The sequence below is a fragment of the Rhincodon typus genome, chromosome 31 (assembly GCF_021869965.1).
Source record: "Rhincodon typus isolate 14 chromosome 31, sRhiTyp1.1, whole genome shotgun sequence".
In the NCBI taxonomy this organism is placed as follows: domain Eukaryota; kingdom Metazoa; phylum Chordata; class Chondrichthyes; order Orectolobiformes; family Rhincodontidae; genus Rhincodon; species Rhincodon typus.
In genome coordinates, this window is record NC_063362.1 from 37904570 (window position 1) to 37923378 (window position 18809).

Below are 18809 nucleotides of genomic sequence, written 5' to 3' on the forward strand. Positions count from 1 at the left end.
GTGTTCAGGGATGTATAGATTAGATGGGTTACAGGGGATAGGTCTGGATGAGATGCTCTGAGGGTCAGTGTGAACTTGTGGGGCTGAAGGGCCTGTTTCCACACTGTAGGGATTTTATGATCTTTTTATTGATGTACTAAGTAATAACCACTGTGCTCTAGCCTGGAAAATTTAGTTTAATTTTTTTAATGTCAAATTTTTCTATTATAATGCAACTTCAGTAATATTTCAATGCATGGATATTCAGTGCATTTTACTTCGTGGTTTGCTGACTGTGTGAATACTTCAGTATGTTTGGTTATTTACCTTGCTTGATAATAGCTGGGACTAGATTTCTGGATTTACTTATACTGGATTCAGACTGAACTCAGGAAAGGGAAATCCAAACCGAGAACTCTGCATCTCTGTAGCTAGCTTTCTGCAAGATCTGCTGTGAGCACCTTCTCTTTGTCATTAACTGCCAAAGTTAGAGCAAAACAATTTTGAGTTGAGTCCATGTCATCTTTATCACTGAATAAAACCTGTTGTGCAATCCCAGGTCAGTTTACGATTACAGCAGGCCAAGCAGCATCAGAGGAGCAGGAAAGCTGACATTTCGGGTCTGGACCCTTCTTTCTGAAGAATGGTCCAGACCCGAAACATCAGCTTTCCTGCTCCTCTGATGCTGCTTGGCCTGCTGTGTTCATCCAGCTCTACACCTTGATATCTCACATTCTCCAGCATCGGCAGTTCCTACTATCTCTAAGTCAGTTTATGATTCCATTGTTCGGCTTGTAAAATAATATTCAGTCAGTGCAATGGTTCAAGAAGGTGGCCCATTACCACTTTTTAAGATGCAATTAGGCATGTGCAACAGTGTTGATCAAGTGACGCCACTATCCTGTGTAAGCATAAAAATATGAATGATATAGGATTAGGTCAAATATTATCGACAAATGTTTAGATGTAACTGCTGACTTCCCTTTTATCTGATTCCTTTTATGCACAATGAAATTTTAATTCTGGAAAAGAATGAAGACCAACCAGTTGTCACCATGAAGCAAATCAGAAATGCTGAAAAAAATACTCACATTTCAAGAGAATCTGTGGATAGCAAAATAGTATATTGATGCTATATAATTGAAAATTACATCAGCAGAGTTCTGTTTTTATTTCAGATTCCCAGAATCTGCATTATTTTTATTACACTTGCTCTGTGAATAACTTACTGCCTAATTGCAAATTGTGAAGGTCTAATTTGAAAGCAACTACATTTCTGAGAATTTAGTGCAAAAAAACCCCTCAAATTTCCATTACTGAAACCATTGAGTTGTCATGGATGCTTGTTTACAGCGAAAATACTTGTTAATGACATTGTTATTAAAAGCAAATCAGAACCATTCTATTTAATTGACTCACACTTTGGAGACAGGTTCCAAGAACCTGTGCACCGTAAAAATGAATACCGTAGATAAAGCACTATTTCAACTGCCATCCATTTTTGTGACTGAATGAAAGTTTAACTTTGTGCATATGTGTGTGTATGTGCCGATACTTGACTGTGTGTTTGTATGCATGCAAGTGTATGTGTGTCTGTTGCTGTGAGGTCAGGTATGTCAGGATGGTTCAGCCTTTAGGTGGTTTGATCAAGTCTTCACTTTCTGTTACAGCTCCATCTGCAGTGTCATTTATACACCAAGTGAGTCGTACAGTGGACAGTGTTACACTATCCTGGTCTCAGCCTGACCAGCCCAATGGAGTGATCCTAGACTATGAACTCCAATATTATGAAAAGGTATGTAACCTCGAATTGACAGTGAAAGTTAAAATGAAAATTCCTCAGAGAGTTGAATTTAAACATTGTGTCACTTGTGGCTCAGTTGGTCACATCTTCCCTCTGAGTCAGAAAGTGGTGCAATCAAGACCCACTCCAATACAGTACTAAAGGACCATTTATATATAATTCTTTTTCATTCTTCCTGCCAAAACGGGCAAGTTCACATATTCCCATACAATATTGCGATTTTCAGATATTTGGCTACTTTCTTAAACTATCTGCATCCTTTTGTAACTTGCTTATATCCCCTTCACAACTTACTTTGCAATGTGTCAGTGTGCCATCACAAAATGTGGCAACTGCACCTTGTGTCCCTTCATCCAATTCGTTTGTCAAAATTGTAAAGAGTTGAGGCCCCAGCGCTAATTCTTGTGGCACACCATTTGCTATGTTCTGCCACCCAGAAAATTTTTGTTTTGCCTAATCTCTGGTTCCAGTTAGCTACCCAACCTTCAGTCCATGCCAATATATAAACCTACAGCAGGAGCGTTTATTTTCTGGAATAATCTTTGATGTGGCATCTCATTAAATGCCTTCTGAAAATCCAGAAGCAACATATCCACCAGTTCCCTTTCTCCTTTTGTGCATGTTGCTTAGACACAGAACTCCAGTAGATCAGTTAAACATGAGTTCCCTTCACAAAGATGGTAAACTAACTTGCCTGCGGTTTTCTGCTTTCTGCCTCCCTCCCTTTTTGAATAAAGGAATTACATATACTATTTTCCAATCTAATGGAATCTTCCTTGAACCCAGGGAATTTTAGGAAATTAAAAGCAGACCATCTACTTTTAAGACCTTGGTGAATTCCAACAAGACCTGGGGATCTGTAAGCCTGCAGTTCTAGTAATTTGCTCAGTCTCACTTTCCCTGTAATTGTAGTTTTCATGAGTTCGTTCTTCCTTCCCTTATCCTAACTTACAGCTGTTTATCAGATGTTGCTTGTATCCTCAAAAGCAAACACTGACATAAAATACCTCGGAGATTGTGGCAACTGCTGATGCTGGAGTCTAAGATAACAAGGTGTGGAGCTGGAGGAACACAGCAGGCCAGGCAGCAAGAGAGAAGCAGGAAAGCTGACGTTTCTGAAGAAGGGTCCAGACATAAAATACCTGTCCAGTTCATCGCCCATTTGTTAATTTTTCACTCTTGATTCCCCAGATTCACTTTCTATAAGTCCACTGTTTATGTTGTTAACTTTTTTCTGTTTTAATAATCTATACAAAATCTTACTATCCATTTTCATTTTTAGTCAGCTTTTTCTCATTTTTAAAATTTTACCCCCCACCCCCACCTTGTATACCTTGGAATGATGTCTACCCCACGTTTTTAAAGGGTTCCCATCTCTGCTGTTTTTATGTTCTATTAAATATTCTGACCTGCCACCTATCTTCATGCAATTGTATGCATTTTCTTCAAGTTTCATTCTATCTTTATGTTATGACGGATGGTGGATCCTCCTGGGAAATTGTCTTTCTTTTAGACTGAATCTATTCTATATTCTGAAATATCACTTTAAATGTCTACCATTCCACATCTCTATTCATTGATCCTGGAACATAATTTGCAACACACTTTAGCTAAGTTTTATTTTCATGTCCTCATACTGGCCCTTATTTAAATTTAAAATACTAGCCTTGGACGTATTCCTCTCTTCGTCAAACTGAGTGTAAAATTCAATCATACCATGAATTTTTGCTTTTAGCATTTCTTATCACCACCCAAACTGTTCCTACATTCTGGTTTCTTGAATTTAAGTCATTCCATGGTTGGTTTGCTCACCGAGCTGTTCGTTAGTTTGCAGACATTAGACAACAATGCTTCAGCAGAGGCTGCACTGATGATGTTACCCATCAGGGTAATGAAACGTCTGCAAACTAACGAACCAGCTCAGCAAGCGAACCAACCACAGCATCTCCAACCCGAGCTACAAATCTACTCAAGAACCTTAAGTCATTCTTTCTGTTGTGCTAATACCATTATTAATTAATAGAATCATCCCTTTGCCTCTTCTTTGGTTCCTGTCCTTCCTAACTGTTCTGTACATGTAAATATTCAGGTCCTATTTCATCCACCAGCCATATCTCAGCATCGACCATTAGATTGCACTAAATTTATTTCCATTTTCAATAGCAATGAGCTTTAATTTTTCACTTTTATATTTTGTGTATTAAGAAGTGGGTGACATTGCTAGTCATTCTAAGAGTTTCACTTGGCAGCTTGGAGCTGTGGAGCTGAGAAGTCTTGAACATTGCATTTTAATGAGGTTTTACAATATTGATTTAGAGATTTAGGCAGTTAACAGTTCATTTGCATTAAAAAGCTGTAATGAAACCCAGCAATAGGAGTCCAAAAACAACTTTGATGTAGTCTACTTGGACTACAGCAAGGCTTTTGGTAAAGCCCTGTATAGGAGACTGATAGAAAGACAAGAGCCCATCGGGTGCAAGTCCATAGTCTGTCTGTGTGAGTAGGGATTTGTTTTCAAAGAAGGTTGAGTTTAGATCATAGGTATTAATTAGATTGCCTCTAGATTGTCCGTGTTCTGCTAAAGTTATATCCTTAATAGCAAATTGCTAATTTTTATTCGATTTATAAACTTAGAGTCCAAGTTATTTATAAGGTCTTGTAACAATTGAGCAATTTTGAGGGTCATTGAATGTTTTAATGTGTTTCAATTACAGTGTTAGTGAAGCTGATTTGGTTTGGCTTGCTATCCCTGTGTTGTAACTTTTCTCCCACACCAACCTTTGAGCTATGCATTCAGTTTTCCGATGTCGAACTGAGGGCTAAAGGAATGAAAGGGTATGGAGAGAAAGCAGGTACAGGGTACTGAGTTGGAAGATCAGCCATGAATGATAGAGGAGGCTCGCGGGGTCTACCCTTCAGCTCATTTTTTCTAAGTTTCTAATTTTATTTGTTCTCTGCCTATATTCTTGTGATTCCAATAGGAAGACAAATTTAGAATCCAGAGCCTTTGAGGCGAATTCTTTGTTAATTTGTTGCCTACCTCCTCATACTGACTATGTAGAACCTCCTTCTTTGACCTGCCTTTGTTGTTGATAACTACATGGATCATAATGATGACATCCTCTCCTTCCCACTGCATGTTCCTCTCCAGGCCCGAGCAGATGTCCTGACACCTGACAGTAGGTGGGCAACATAGCCTTCCAGGCTCTCGCACTTTATTCCAGAGAAGCATCAATCCCCCTCACTATATTATCCACTACCACTATTACAGTCTGTCTTGCCACCAACCCACATCACCCATCTCTATCTCTCTCTCATGCTGTCCTGTCCTAACCAAATCAGAAGACCTTATTCCTTAGGTTTATGACCACCGTCTGGAATAAATTCTGGTTAACTTTCCCACTTCCTGATGCACCACAGTATCTGCACTTTGTCCTTCGGCTTGTAGACACTGAGACAAAGTTCCTTGAACCACAAACACTTAGCATTGACATGTTTCACCTGGTGCCCAGAGTTATCCAAATCCTGCAGTTGCAATGCATCATCTGTCCTGTTAACTTTATTGTATTTTAATTCATTTGTTATTCATTATTTTGAAATGAATTAATGCTACTCCCAATAATAACTTTTGAAACAGTCTGTTAGGCAATGCCACCTTAGAGTAATGCTGGGAGGCCTAATCTCATCTAAAATTCTCAAGTTGGTTCAGCATTGGAGGAGCTTCTTCAGCTTTCCATTTTAACGCCAGTGAATTACTATTTAAATTACAAGACGAAATGAGGATTGGATCATGAGAATCATCATAAATGTTTCATTACCAGGTGCCAAACTGAGAAGTACTTCTTTCCTTGTCTTGTGTGTGTAGGATCAAAGTGAGCACAATTCTTCAACTGTGAAGAGCCAGACAAACACAGCCACCATCCGCAGCCTCCGCGCTGGCACCATCTATGTTTTCCAAGTGCGAGCACGGACAGTGGCCGGTTTTGGCCAATACAGTGGAAAGATGTATTTTCAGACAATGACAGAAGGTAAACAGGCACGCACAAAATGAAAAATGATACCAAGTGGGTTTTATTCATGATTTCAAAACCAAACTACCTTGACAAAAATATTTTCCAAATGTCCAGTTTCCAATGCCACAGTGCACGTAATCAATCCTGAAGTATCCTCATTCTATATGGCTTCAGTCCAGTTTTTCACGGAAGTGCAACAATATCTAGTTAGGAAGAACCGCGCTCTGTTTTTGGTAATGATGTATTTAGAGCAATTATTAAGAAGTTCATTACATTTGTTGTTTTAATTTTGAGCTAAATTTTCCATCCTTAATGTTTTAGGAATGTCAGTCACAGAGTATCACTGTCACAAGGAATTTGGAATTTGAATTTTCAGTCACTACTCATCTGAAGAACAGTTTGATGAATTCAGAACACCAAGTACTGAAGAAGATTCATGTTGCACTTGAAACATTAACTCTGTTTCTTCTCCCGACAGATGATGGCAAACCAGCGTTTTCACTTTGTATTTTAAATATGGACATTCTCAGCTGTGTGGGTAATTCACACATCCTTTTGTTTAAGAATGGGACCTCAGCAAACATTATAGCATGCCAGCAGATTTGACTTTCTGTTTCCCCATGGACAAAAGAACCATCATTAGTTGAATGTGAACTTCCATTGACTTTTCGTTCTATTATGACAGCCTCTCACCCAAACTTTTTTTAATTCATTCACGGGATGAGGGCGTCACTGGCTAGGCAGCATTTAGTGCCTATCCCTAATTGCCCAGAGGGCAGTCAAGAGTCAACCACATTGCTGTGGATCTGGAGTCACATATAGGCTAGACCAGGTAAGGACTTTAGTGAACCAGACGGGTTACACAGTGTGGAGCTGGAGGAACTCCACACTGTGTTATCTCTGATTCCAGCATCAGCAGCTCTTGCTATCTCTGAGTGAGCCAGATGGGTTTTTACAACAATCAACAATGGATTCATGGTCATCATTAGATTCTTAATTCCAGATATTTATTGAATTCAAATTCCACTGTCTGCTGTGGTGGGATTCGAACCCGGGAACATTATCTGGTTCTCTGGATTAACAGTCTAGCGATAATACCACTAGGCCATTGTCTCCCCTTAAATTGACAGAACAAGTGTGTGTAATCAACACACTAGCTGTCTTTAAAGGAGGTCTTTAAACTTCAGAAACTGCTTACAGACAGGATTCTATTAGAAAAACTACCCCAACAAGCTGAAAGCCAGCCAATCAGCCAAGGTAATAAATAGCAATATTTCTGAAAGTGGGAGAAGGACTTTACAAAATAAATCAAAGAAAACTTTTTCTTATTTTCTGTATAACTCATCATAATGCAAGACATCCCATTACCAGGATCTCCAAAAATGTCTTTGAGCAGGCATTTCTTTCTGTAAAGCTATCTGATAATTGAGACTTGCATCAATCGCAATCAATCTCATTTATTGCATTAATCTCTTTCTTTTCTTCAACATTTATTTATATTTGTGAGGTCAATCCTTAATCATTTCTTAGTAACTGTACATTCTTTGTGAAATGTGCTTTATCACACTATAAACATAGCAATGGCAAATTTCTTTCTGAATCCAACTTGAGTAGGATCTCCGACAAAATGTTTGGCAAGTTATATCCCATATTTGTTGTTTCAACTAGTGTCAATGTTTCCACACCTAGTTTACTTTTCATTACCATTTTTATTTTCTTGGCTCCTCAGGAAAAGAGACCATACTTTTCATTCTTTTTTTTACCCATCAAGATTCATTTTATGTCTTTTGGACAATCTAGAGCTGGAAGCCGGAGTATGTATTTCTCCAAATTTATAGTCACAGAGTGATTCACTAGGGAAGCAGACCTTTCGGTCCAACTCGTCTGCACCAACCAAATATCCAGAACTCATCCAGTCCTATTTGGCCCATATTCCTGTAAACCTTTCCTATTCATTTATCCATCCAGATGCATTTTAAATGTTGTAATTGTACGCACCTTCACCTTCTCTGACAGCTGATTCCTTACACACACCACCCTGTCATTAAAAATTTGGTCCTCAGGTCCCTTTTAAATCTTTCTCCTCTCACCTCATACCTGTGCCCTCAAGTTTTGGACTCCCCTACCCTGGGAAAAAGACCTCCGCTTTTCACCTTATCTTTGCTCGTTATGTTTTTATAAACCTCTATAAGGTCACCTGTTAGAAAGTTGACACCTCCAAACCAGGCAAATTCCCGGTCAACCAGTTCTGTATCCTCTCCCAAGCATATATGTGTGGTGACCAGAACTGTACAGAGTATTCCAAATGTGGCCAAACTAAAGTTTTATAAGCTGCAATATGACTTGCCAATTTTTATAGTCTGTGCCCTGACTGATGAAGGCAAGCATGCTAAATGTCTTCTTGATCACCCTATCTACTTGTGTTGACACTTTCAGGGAACCGTGGATCTGTACACTTAGATCCTTCAGTATGTTGGTCCTAATCAAGGTTCAACCATTTACTGCATATTCCCCTCCTATATTATATCTCCCAAAATGCATCGCCTTGCATTTGTCCAGATTAAACTCCATCTCGATTTCTCCACCCAAATCTCAAACCAGTCTCTATCCTGGTGTATCATCTGGCAATGCATCACTATTCTCTTTTTTCCAAGACTAAGCTTGTTATGTATCCATTTTACCAACTCACTGCGGATCCCATGTGAGCACACCTTTTGCCATGAAAGACCTTGTCAAAGATCTTGTTAAAGTTCATATTGATAACATCTACTGCTCTGCCTGGTATATCAACATTCTACTCCCAAGACTCACCATACACCATGTCCTTCTCCTTTATGAATACCGATGCAAGGTGTTCATTAAGGATCTCTCACCCATTTCATCTGACACCGTGCATAAAATCCCTCCTTTATCATTGACTGGTTCTACCCTTTCCCTAGCTCACCTATTACTCCTTATATGTGTGTATGATACCTTGGGATTTTCCTTAATCCCATTTTCCAAAGACATTTCATGGCCCCTTTTAGCCCTCCTGATTCCTTGTTTCGGTTCTTTCCTGCTTTCTTTATATTCTTCAAGGGCTCTGTCTATCTTCAGTTTCCTAAACCTTATTTTTTTCAACTTCCCACCTAACTTCTTGAAGACCTATTGGAGGACTTCATCTTTCTTTCTGCCTATGTCATTGGTACCAATATGGACCACAACCAATATGGCTGCTCATCCACCCCCTTCAGAATATCCTTTGCCTGTTCAGAGATATCCTTGACCCTGGCACCAGGGAAGCAACAGAACATCCTAGAGACTAGCTTGCAGCCACATAAACATTTATCTGTGCCGCTGACTATACAGTGCCCTATCGCTGCTACTCACCTACTTTTTGATCCTCCCTGCTGTACAACAGTGCCAATTGTATTGCCACTGAGGTGGCTGCTGCTGCTGCTGCTGCTGCTGCTGCTGCTGCTTTCCTCTGAGAGTCCATCCCCTCAACGGTATCCTCAATGGTAATGCATGCTTGAGAGGGGAATGGCCACAGGTGACTTCTGCACTGCCCGCCTGCAGTTACCTTCTTTGTGATCACCCAAGTCTTCTCCATCTGTGTAGTCCTTACTGGTAGTGTGACCAGTTTGCTAAATGTGCTATCTTTAATAGCTGCACAGATACTCCATAGTGAGTCCATTTGTGGCTCAAGGTGCTCCATTCAGCAAATCAGGAGCTGCAGCTGAACACGCTTCCTTGCATACATACTCACCATGGGAACAGGAAGCATCTCTAATTTTCCATACATTACAGATGAGCATTGTCCTTCCATTTTCAACCTTATCAACTACAGACAGCAATACAGGAACTGATTACATTAGCCTTATCCACTAGTAAACAAAATCAGGTCTCTCATTCCCATGCTTTTTCATAGAAGACTACGACTACATAAAGTACATTAATTCTCTCCAGGTACTACTCACTCAAAGTGTGGACCTGACTTCTAAGCAGCCAAGCCTAAATCCGTGATCCCCTTCTCGGTTGTGGTGACTGAGCTGACTTGTCCCAGAATCCTCCTCTGTCGCTGCTCACCAGTGCCTTCTGATCAAGTCTGGGCATCAAAGATTACAGGGAGAAGGTAGAAGAATGAGGTTGAGAAACGTATCAACCGTGATTGAATGGTGGTGCACGCTTCATGGGCTGAGTGGCCTAATTTTGCTGCTACATCTTATGCTCTTAGTATATTCAATGTGGTTTGGAGATCAGCAACCTCTGATCATTCTGGAAATCCTGGTTGGTGAGCAGTAAAGAGCACTTCTAGACCTGCCCAGGCTGCAGATCATCTCTTCAGTAAGCTGACTGACTGTTCAATCACAAACTGTGTCACAAAACCATCCAGCACAGAAGATGCCTTTCAGCCCATCAAGTCTGAGCTGACCCATCTAACACTAATCCCACTTTGCAGCACTTGGCCCAAACACTTGAATGTTAGGATATTTCAAGTGCTTATTGGAATACTTTTTAAACGTTGTGAGGTTTTCTGCCTCTACTAACTTCCCAGGCAGTGCATTCCAGACTCCCATTTCTCCAGTTCACATTTATCAGGGTTAAATTCCATCCGCCACTGATCTGCCCATGTGACCAATCCATTTATATCTCCCTGACCTCCTTCCTCACTGTTATCACTTGGCCAAATATCATGCCATCTGCAAACTTACTTATCACCCACCCCACATTCTGGTTGTGGTTGACTGACTTAGTTTGTCAAGTTTCTAACAGGATATAAGCCAAATTTGAAACTGGGTGCCCCTTGTTTTTAGCAGCCATCTCTGACATCTAATTGAAAGTCTGAAATTGAACATAGATTGGCACAGAATCATAGAATCCCTACAGTGCGGAAAGAGGCCACTCAGTCTATTGAGTCCACATCGACCCGCCAAAGAGCATCACACCCAGACCTAGCCCTATCCCAATCCCCATAACCTCACTTTATCTTGGCTAATCCATGTAACCTGCACATCGATGGACTGTTGGAGCAACCAGAGCACCCAGAGGAAACCCATGTAGAACTAGGGAGAACATGCAAACTCCACACAGAACGTGCATTGTCCACCAAAAGCGGGAATCAAATCCAGATCCCTGATGTTGTGAGGCTGCAATGCTAACTACTGAGCCAGCATGCTGCCCATAAGTACAAGGCATAGGGTAAAAGCATGAGTGACACGGTGGCTCAGTGGTTAGCACTGCAGCCTCACAGTGCTAGGGACCTGGGTTCAATTCCACCCTCGGGTAACTGTCTGTGTGGAGTTTGCACATACTCCCCGTGTCTGCGTGGGTTTTCACTAGGTGCTCTGGTTTCCTCCCACAGTCCAAAGATGTGTAGGTTAGGTGGATTGGCTATGCTAATTTGCCTGTAGTGTCCAGGGGTGTGTAAATTAGGTGGATTAGACATGGGAAATGCAGGGTTACAAGTGAAAGGTAGGGGGATGGGTCTGGGTGGGATGCTCTTCTTCAGAGGGGTAGTGTGGATTTGTTGGGCTGAATGGACTGTTTCCCCATTGTGGGGATTCTATGATGGTAGCTTCTTGAGAATTTGACCCACACTTGTTTATAGGTCTTTATATGCCTTCACACCAGCTGAACACTGAAATCCTGTGACTAACAAATACTTCAGCCACTCTAGAGGTTGGGACGTTGGTGGCCAGAATGCTATTCATATATTGACGATGTGGGAAACCAGATGGATCCCAAAGCTGAGCATCCATTTGTTCTGACTGGTGTCATTGCAGACAAATTTGAATTAATTGCAGGCCCTTGCAAAATAATTTATCGATCACCTGTTTTGTGCATTGGTGGATCATTGACTGGGTGAGTCAGGATTTACCTGTTGCAGAGCTGTGAATGACAAGAGAATAAAATGTTGAGAATGACTTTGACAAATATGGTAACTCATTGTCACCAGATCCAGCTGATTTTCTTCTAACAGGCGAGAGCTGACCACAACCAAGTGATGCGGTAAGCTGAGCCATCTGATGGACTGCTTGTTTGGACCTGTGAGGGAAGCTCAGTCACTTTGGGGCATCCTGTGTCATCAATAGTGCTACTTCTCTCTACAGTTTCTCTTGCTGTAACACCTATCATTGCTGCCTAGCTGGAGATACCTGAACAGAAGGTTGCTTCTGGTTCTTTTGATCCTCCTATTGGTTTCTATACAAGGTCCAAACCAAGGAGGCTATGTATGTGGTGTGATCAAAGTCCAAAAAATAAACTCTGAGCTAATGTGGACATATGACCATGCATACTGGATGTTTATTTCAATAGTTGACAGAGGTTTGAATGAGCTGCCTCAATTGCTAAATGTCCCTCAATTTCTAAAAACCAGGGAATGTAATATTAAATGTGAAAATGTTTCCATGTTGTTGTAACTGCAGGATTAACATACGCTAACTTCCCAGGGATTTGCACTTAAGCAGGCTAATGCATTCAAGTTAAAGCTGGTTGTTTGTACTGGAGCCAGATTCTGCATACGTTGACATTTTTTCATTGAAACCAGGGGCAGGCGCATTTCGCCTTTCGAGCCTGCTCTGCCATTCAATATGATCATTGCTGATTCTCTATCTCAAAACTATATTCCTGTATTCTATCCATATCCATTGATGCCCTTTCATAGCTAAAAGTTTATCTTCCTCTTTCTTGAATACACCCAGTGACCTAGCCTCCACTGCCTTCTGTGGTAGAGAATTCCAAAGGTTGACTACCCTCTTCAATCTTCCTCATCTCAGTGCTAAATGACTTTCCCTGTATCCTGAGGCTGTGACACCTGGGGGAAACAACTTCCCTGCATCCAATCTATGTAGCCCTGTTAGAATTTTATACTTTCAGTCAGATGCCCTATCTTTCTTCGAAATGCTAGAGAATACAGACCTGGTTGAACAAATCCCCCCTCATATGTCCTGTTATCCTCGGTGCCAGCCTAGTGAACATTCACAAAACTCCCTCTATGGCAAGTATATCCTTCTCTTGAGTAGACAGACCAAACCTGCACACAATACTTTCAGCTGTGATCTTAACTAAATCCCTGTAGAACTGTAGTAAGGCATCCTGACTTCTAGACGCAAATCCCCTTGCACTACACCATTTGCCTTGCTAATTGCTTGCTGAGCCTGCCTTTTATTAATTGCCATACAAGGTGCCCAGATCCCTTTGTGCATCCACGTTTCCCAATATACCATATTTAACTAATATTACCTTTCTGTTTTTCAAACTGAAATGTATAACTTCTCCTTTATACTGCATTTGCCATGTGTTGCCCACTCACTCAACTTCTCTAAATCACCTTGAAGCCTGCTTTCATACTCCTCACAGCTAACAAACCCATCCAGTTTTGTGTGGTCAGCAGACTTGGAATTGTTGCATTTGGTTCCCTCATCCAAGTCATGTATACATATTGTGAAAGCTGCAGCTTAAGCACTGATCCTTGCAGTATCCCATTATTAATTTGTTCCACTTTGTTTCTGATCTGTCAGTCAATTCTCAATCCATGCCAGTACATTATCCAATCCCATGTGCTTTAATTTTACCCCTTAGTCTCTGAAGTGACACCTAATCAAAAGCCTTCTGAAAAGCTAAATATATCACATCCACTGGTTATTCCTTATCTATCTACTTGATAAGTCCTCAAAAAGCTCCAGTTAATTAATTAAGCATGATTTTTCTTTCATAAACCCATGCTGACTTCGTCAAAGTATCATTAATGCTTTCCAAGTGTTCTGTTATCACATCTTTTATAATAGACTCTAGCAGTACAGCTAGTGGCTTAGTAGTTAGCACTGCTGCCTCACAGCACCAGGACCTGGCTTCAATTCTAGCCTTGGGTGACTGTCTGTATGGAGTTTGCGCAATCTCCCTGTGTCTGTGTTGGTTTCCATTAGGTGCTTTGGTTTCCTCCCACAATCCAAACATGTGCAAGTTAGGTGGATTGGCCATGCTAAATTGTTCATAGTGTTCAGGGATGTACAGGCTAGGTGGTTTAGCCATGATATATGTGGGATTATGGTGATAGTGTCAGGGGCTAGTCTGGATGGAATGCTGTTTGGAGGGTTGGTGCAATGGGCTGAATGGCCTTTTTTCCCCACTGTAGGAATTCTATGATTTGCCCCACATCTGGTGTTGGCCGAACTGTTGTGTAATTTTCTGTTTTATCTTATACCTTTTACCCTTCTTTTGCTGGTTTTAAGTCCTACACCTGCACCCAATCCCATATATTCTTACAGGCTAAAACCTCCCTCATTACATCAGTTTCCCTCTTCACAGACCTACCTACATAAATTTTTGAACATTTTATGTTATTATTTCAGATTTCTAGCATCCACAGATCATTTTGTGTTGGATGTAAAATAGATGATCTTGCCAATTATTTCTGATTTTCATTTTTATTCGTTCATGGGAGGTGGGTATCACTGGTTAGGCCAGTATTAATTGCCCATCCCTAATTAAGAGTCAATAACATTGCTATGGGTGTGGAGTCATATGTAGGCCAGACAGGGTAAGAACAGAGACAAAAACAAAGTTGCTGGAAAAGCTCAGCAGGTCTGGCAGCATCAGTGAAGGAGAAAACAGAGTTAACGTTTCGGGTCCGGTGACCCTTCCTCTGTAAGAACAGAGGTTTCCTTCCTTAAAGGGCATTAGTGAACTGGATAGATTTTTCTGATAATCAGCAATGATTTCATAGTCATCATCAGATTCTTAATTTCAGCTATTTATTCGATTCAAATTCCACCATATGCTACGAGGAGGATTTGAACCCAGGTTCCCGGGACATTACCTGGGTCAGTAGTTACGTGATAGTATCACTATATTAATACAATAATATGATAATATCATATTGCCTCCCTGCTTATGAGCCCTCACTCTGTGCAAACGGTCTGCTATATCTCAGCACACTTCAGATTTATTCATCAATTGAGTGAATGTGAACCACTTTAAGAAATCCTAAAGTTACAAAAGATAATATATAAATGAGAGTTGTTTCTGTGTAAAGTAGTGGCATCATTCACATTATTCCCACAGTGCTAATGAAAGATGAATAAATGTTAGGAGTCAGAGAAATTGCACTGAGGATTCTTAAGGGAAAAAGGGAGGGAACTAGTCATTCTGGTCTAAACCTGCCATTAATGTCGAATTTATTGTTTTTTTTGTAGCTGAATACCAGACTAGTCTACAGGAAAAGCTTCCTCTCATCATTGGATCAGCAGCTGCTGGGCTGGTCTTCATAATCGCTGTTGTAGTCATACTCATCGTTTGCAACAGGTTTGCAACAATTCTTTCACAATCTTCCAAATATACATGATTTTTTTTAAATGCATGATCTCTTGTGCAGCACCTTTCTGTCAATGAGTTTCCTCAAAAAAAAGTTTATGCCCACCTTCAAAGGGCATGTGTCCTATCATATCCAAACAAATTGATTTAATTTTTTTTTCGAGGAAACTCATGTGAATGACCTTCAATTAAGAGATCTTTTCAAATTGAGCAATGTTGCTCTGGGTTTACGGACAAGTTCTCAGCAATACCCTAATGACTAAATAGTAGTTGCTTGGTTAAGAACTGATTATATTTCTTCTCTGGCTCTCTGTATAAACTAATGACAGCTTGCAGTATTTACCTCGATCCATGGGTCTGCAAGGCTCACAGTCCTGAATTACTGCAGCCTGTCATCCAGAGAATCCATTTTGGTTCAATCCCTGATACTGGCACAAACAAAACTGAAAGAATTTGAATCAGTCTCCACATGTAACATTGCTCCATACTCACTACTTATTTTACATATAAACTGAAAGATAAAATTATTGTGTACATATGAATAATTAGTGTATGTCATTGTGAGTGAAGTGGCATAATTTTGTGTTCTGTTCCACCAGAGTTAACCAACAGTTAGCAAAACTGAATGGTGGAATGGATTTAATGGCCAATTCCTAATTCTTATTTTCACATTCCTCGCCCAAACACAAAAAATATAGAGCAGAAATGAACATTAAAAGGAAAATTTTTTCTTCTTATAACTGTTTAAATGTCCTGAATCCTATTTTTGATCCCCTGAGAGTCATCTCCATGAGACTGCAGGACCTAACTCTCTCCTTTCTACCAACACTGACTCCTACAGGTCACTTATCTTCTGCCCAGTCTCCCAGCTTCAAGATCAAGGTTTCCAGTTCCAACAAGGGTCAAGCTTCCGGCTCGAAGGTCCATCCTTCCAAGCTCCCAGGTCTAAGTTCCCAATTCCTAGCTCTTTGTTTTCCACTGTCTCTCCCTTGTCATTGCTACTAAGCAAACATTTTAATTTGTTTACCAGTGGATATTCCCCATAAATGTAACCAGTGATCCAACGTCTACAATCTTTAACAAATGTGTCAGGTGGCACATGTAGTTTGCTCTTTCGCCTTTCCTTCCCTACCTCTATCCAGCATTACAATTTTTGCTCTGTTTTGACAGGTATTGATCCAGTATCAATGTAACAGTACTACTTACACTCCTAGAATCTTTTAAAAATAGTCTTAAGATACTTTCAATAGTTTAACAATACCATACTGTGTGAAGAATAACTTTAAAGGCCAGACATGAGGTTTTATCAGTGAGGTTTGGTGTGACAAAAGCAGGTTATATCAACATAGAAAATCCACTGGCCATCCAATCAATTCAAGTCAGGAGGCTCAAAAGGAGGGGTTTACCGTTGAAGTTAAGAATAGCATTAAATTGAAAGAAAAGAAAGCATACAATATGGCAAAGATTAGTGGCAAACCAGAGGATTGGGAATATTTTAAAAACCTAACAAAAGATGACTAAAAAAAAGATACAGAGGGAGAAAGTAAATTTTGAGAGTGAAATCATGAGTAATATCAAGATGGACTGCAAGAGTTTTTTTTATATAACAAAAAAGGAAGAGAGAGGCCAAAAACAAATTCTGTGGGCGGTACGGTGCCTCAGTGGTTAGCACTGCTGCTTCACAGTACCATGGACCCGGGTTCAATTCCAGCCTCCAGTCTGTGTGGAGTTTACAGTTTCACCCTGTGCCTGTGTGGGTTTCTTTCAGGTGCTCCGGTTTCCTCCCACAGTCCAAAGATGTGCAGGTTAGGTAGATTGGCCATGCTAAATTGCCTTAGTTTGTAGAGATGTGTAGGTTATGTCGATTAGCCATGGGAAATGCAGGGTTACAGAGATAGGACAGGGGGTTTGGTCTAGGTAGGATGTTTTTCAGGGAGTTGGTGTGGACTTGATGGGCTGAATGGCCTGTTTCCACACTATGGGATGCTAGAACTTTCTAAAACATAAGAGAACAAGCCTGAAAATAATAAGAGGGTACCAGGAGATTGCAGAGGAGTTGAATAAATACTTTACATCAATCTTCACGTTGAAAGACACTGATAGCATTCAAAAATACAAAATAATCAAGGGAGAAAAGAGGGATAGTAAATAAATACAATAATAATCACTGCAGAAAAAAGTACTAGGGAAACTAGGGGGTGGGGGTCACCGGACCCAAAACGTTAACTCTGTTTTCTCCTCCACAGATGCTGCCAGACCTGCTGAGCTTTTCCAGCAACTTTGTTTTTGTTCCTGATTTACAGCATCCACAGTTCTTTTGGTTTTTAAGAAAGTTGAACCTTTATGAAGTTCTCATTAAGCCACAACTTGTGTATTGCATTCAGTTTTAGCCATCATGTTGTAAGAAGGATGTGTGAGTCTATGAGGAGACTTCCAAGGATGCTTACAGAGATGAGCAAATTAAGCTACAAGGTTAAATTAGAGAAAATGAGATTGTTGTTCTTCGTGCAAACAAGATTTCAAAGGATATTTGATAAGAGGTGTACAAGATTATCGTAGGTTTGGATTTTTTAAAAAGTCAACAGACAATACAAATCATACAGGACAAAGATTGAAGGATTTCACCATGGGATTCAGGGGGTTTGTGAGAATCAACTTTTACACACCATGACTTGGACCTGCAGAGATAGTTGGAACTGCCAATGCTGGAATGAGATAACAAGGTGTAAAGCTGGATGAGCACAGCAGGCCAGGCAGCATTTTAAGGAACAGGAAAGCTGACGTTTCCGGTCTGGACCCCTCTTCAGAAATGACTTCCAATGACTTGGAACTAACTATGCATAAAGGTGTTGGAAGCTGAGATGATCAATGACTTCAGGAGGAAATTATGAGTGGTAATTGAAGAATATAAACTTGTGGGGCCACTGGGATAGAGCAGGGAGTGAGACTGAGGTTGTAGGGTTGCTTGCCGAACCGGTGTGTTTGATTGCACATGCTTCATCACCCTGCTAGGGAACATTGTCAGTACACGTCTGGCGAAGCATTAATGTTCTGTCCCAGTTGTTATTTATATGCCTCGGTTTGCTGGGGTGGTTGGCATTACTTCCAGTTCTGTTTTTCAGTGGTTTGTATATCAGATCCAGTTCAGTGTGTTTGTTGATGGAGCTCTGGTTGGAATGCCAGACCATCAGGAATTCCCTGGCATGTCTCTGTTTGGCTGATGTTATTTTGGATGCGTTGACCCAGTCAAATTCGTGTCCTTCTTTGTCGGTGTGTATTGAGACCAGTGAGAATTGGTCATGTTTCTTGTTGTCTATTTGGTGTTTGTGTATCCTTATTGTCAGTTTTCTTCCAGTTTGGCCTATGTAATGTTTCTCACTGTCCTTGCATGGTATTTTATGTATTATGTTAGTTTTATTGCTTGGTAGGTGTAGAACCCTTTACGTTCATCAGTAGCTGTGGCAAGGTGGTTGATAGTGTGGGTTACCCTGAAACCTAGGGGTCTGAGTAGTCGTGTGTTCATCTCTGATATGTCTCTGATGTACGGTACGGTGACTAGTGTGTCTGGCCATGTTGTGTCTTGTTGTGGACTGTCGCGGAGGTAACAGTGGATTCTGCTTTTTGCGTATCCATTCCTTTTAAAAACTCCAAATAAGTGCTCCTGTTCCGCTTTGCGCAATTCTGGATTGCTGTAGTGTGTTGTGGCTCATTTGAATAAT

The 18809-nt window shown here is 40.6% G+C and overlaps 1 protein-coding gene across 1 annotated transcript in view; it reads left to right on the forward strand.

Annotated features, from left to right (window-relative positions):
- Nucleotides 1–18809, forward strand: part of LOC109922779 (ephrin type-B receptor 2) — a 383441-nt gene that overhangs the window by 286508 nt on the left and 78124 nt on the right. Inside the window, exons 7-9 of the mRNA XM_048614910.1 lie at nucleotides 1650–1774; nucleotides 5649–5811; nucleotides 14973–15081. Of these exons, the coding sequence (XP_048470867.1) occupies nucleotides 1650–1774; nucleotides 5649–5811; nucleotides 14973–15081 (397 nt within the window). The remainder of the gene's footprint in view (nucleotides 1–1649; nucleotides 1775–5648; nucleotides 5812–14972; nucleotides 15082–18809) is intronic.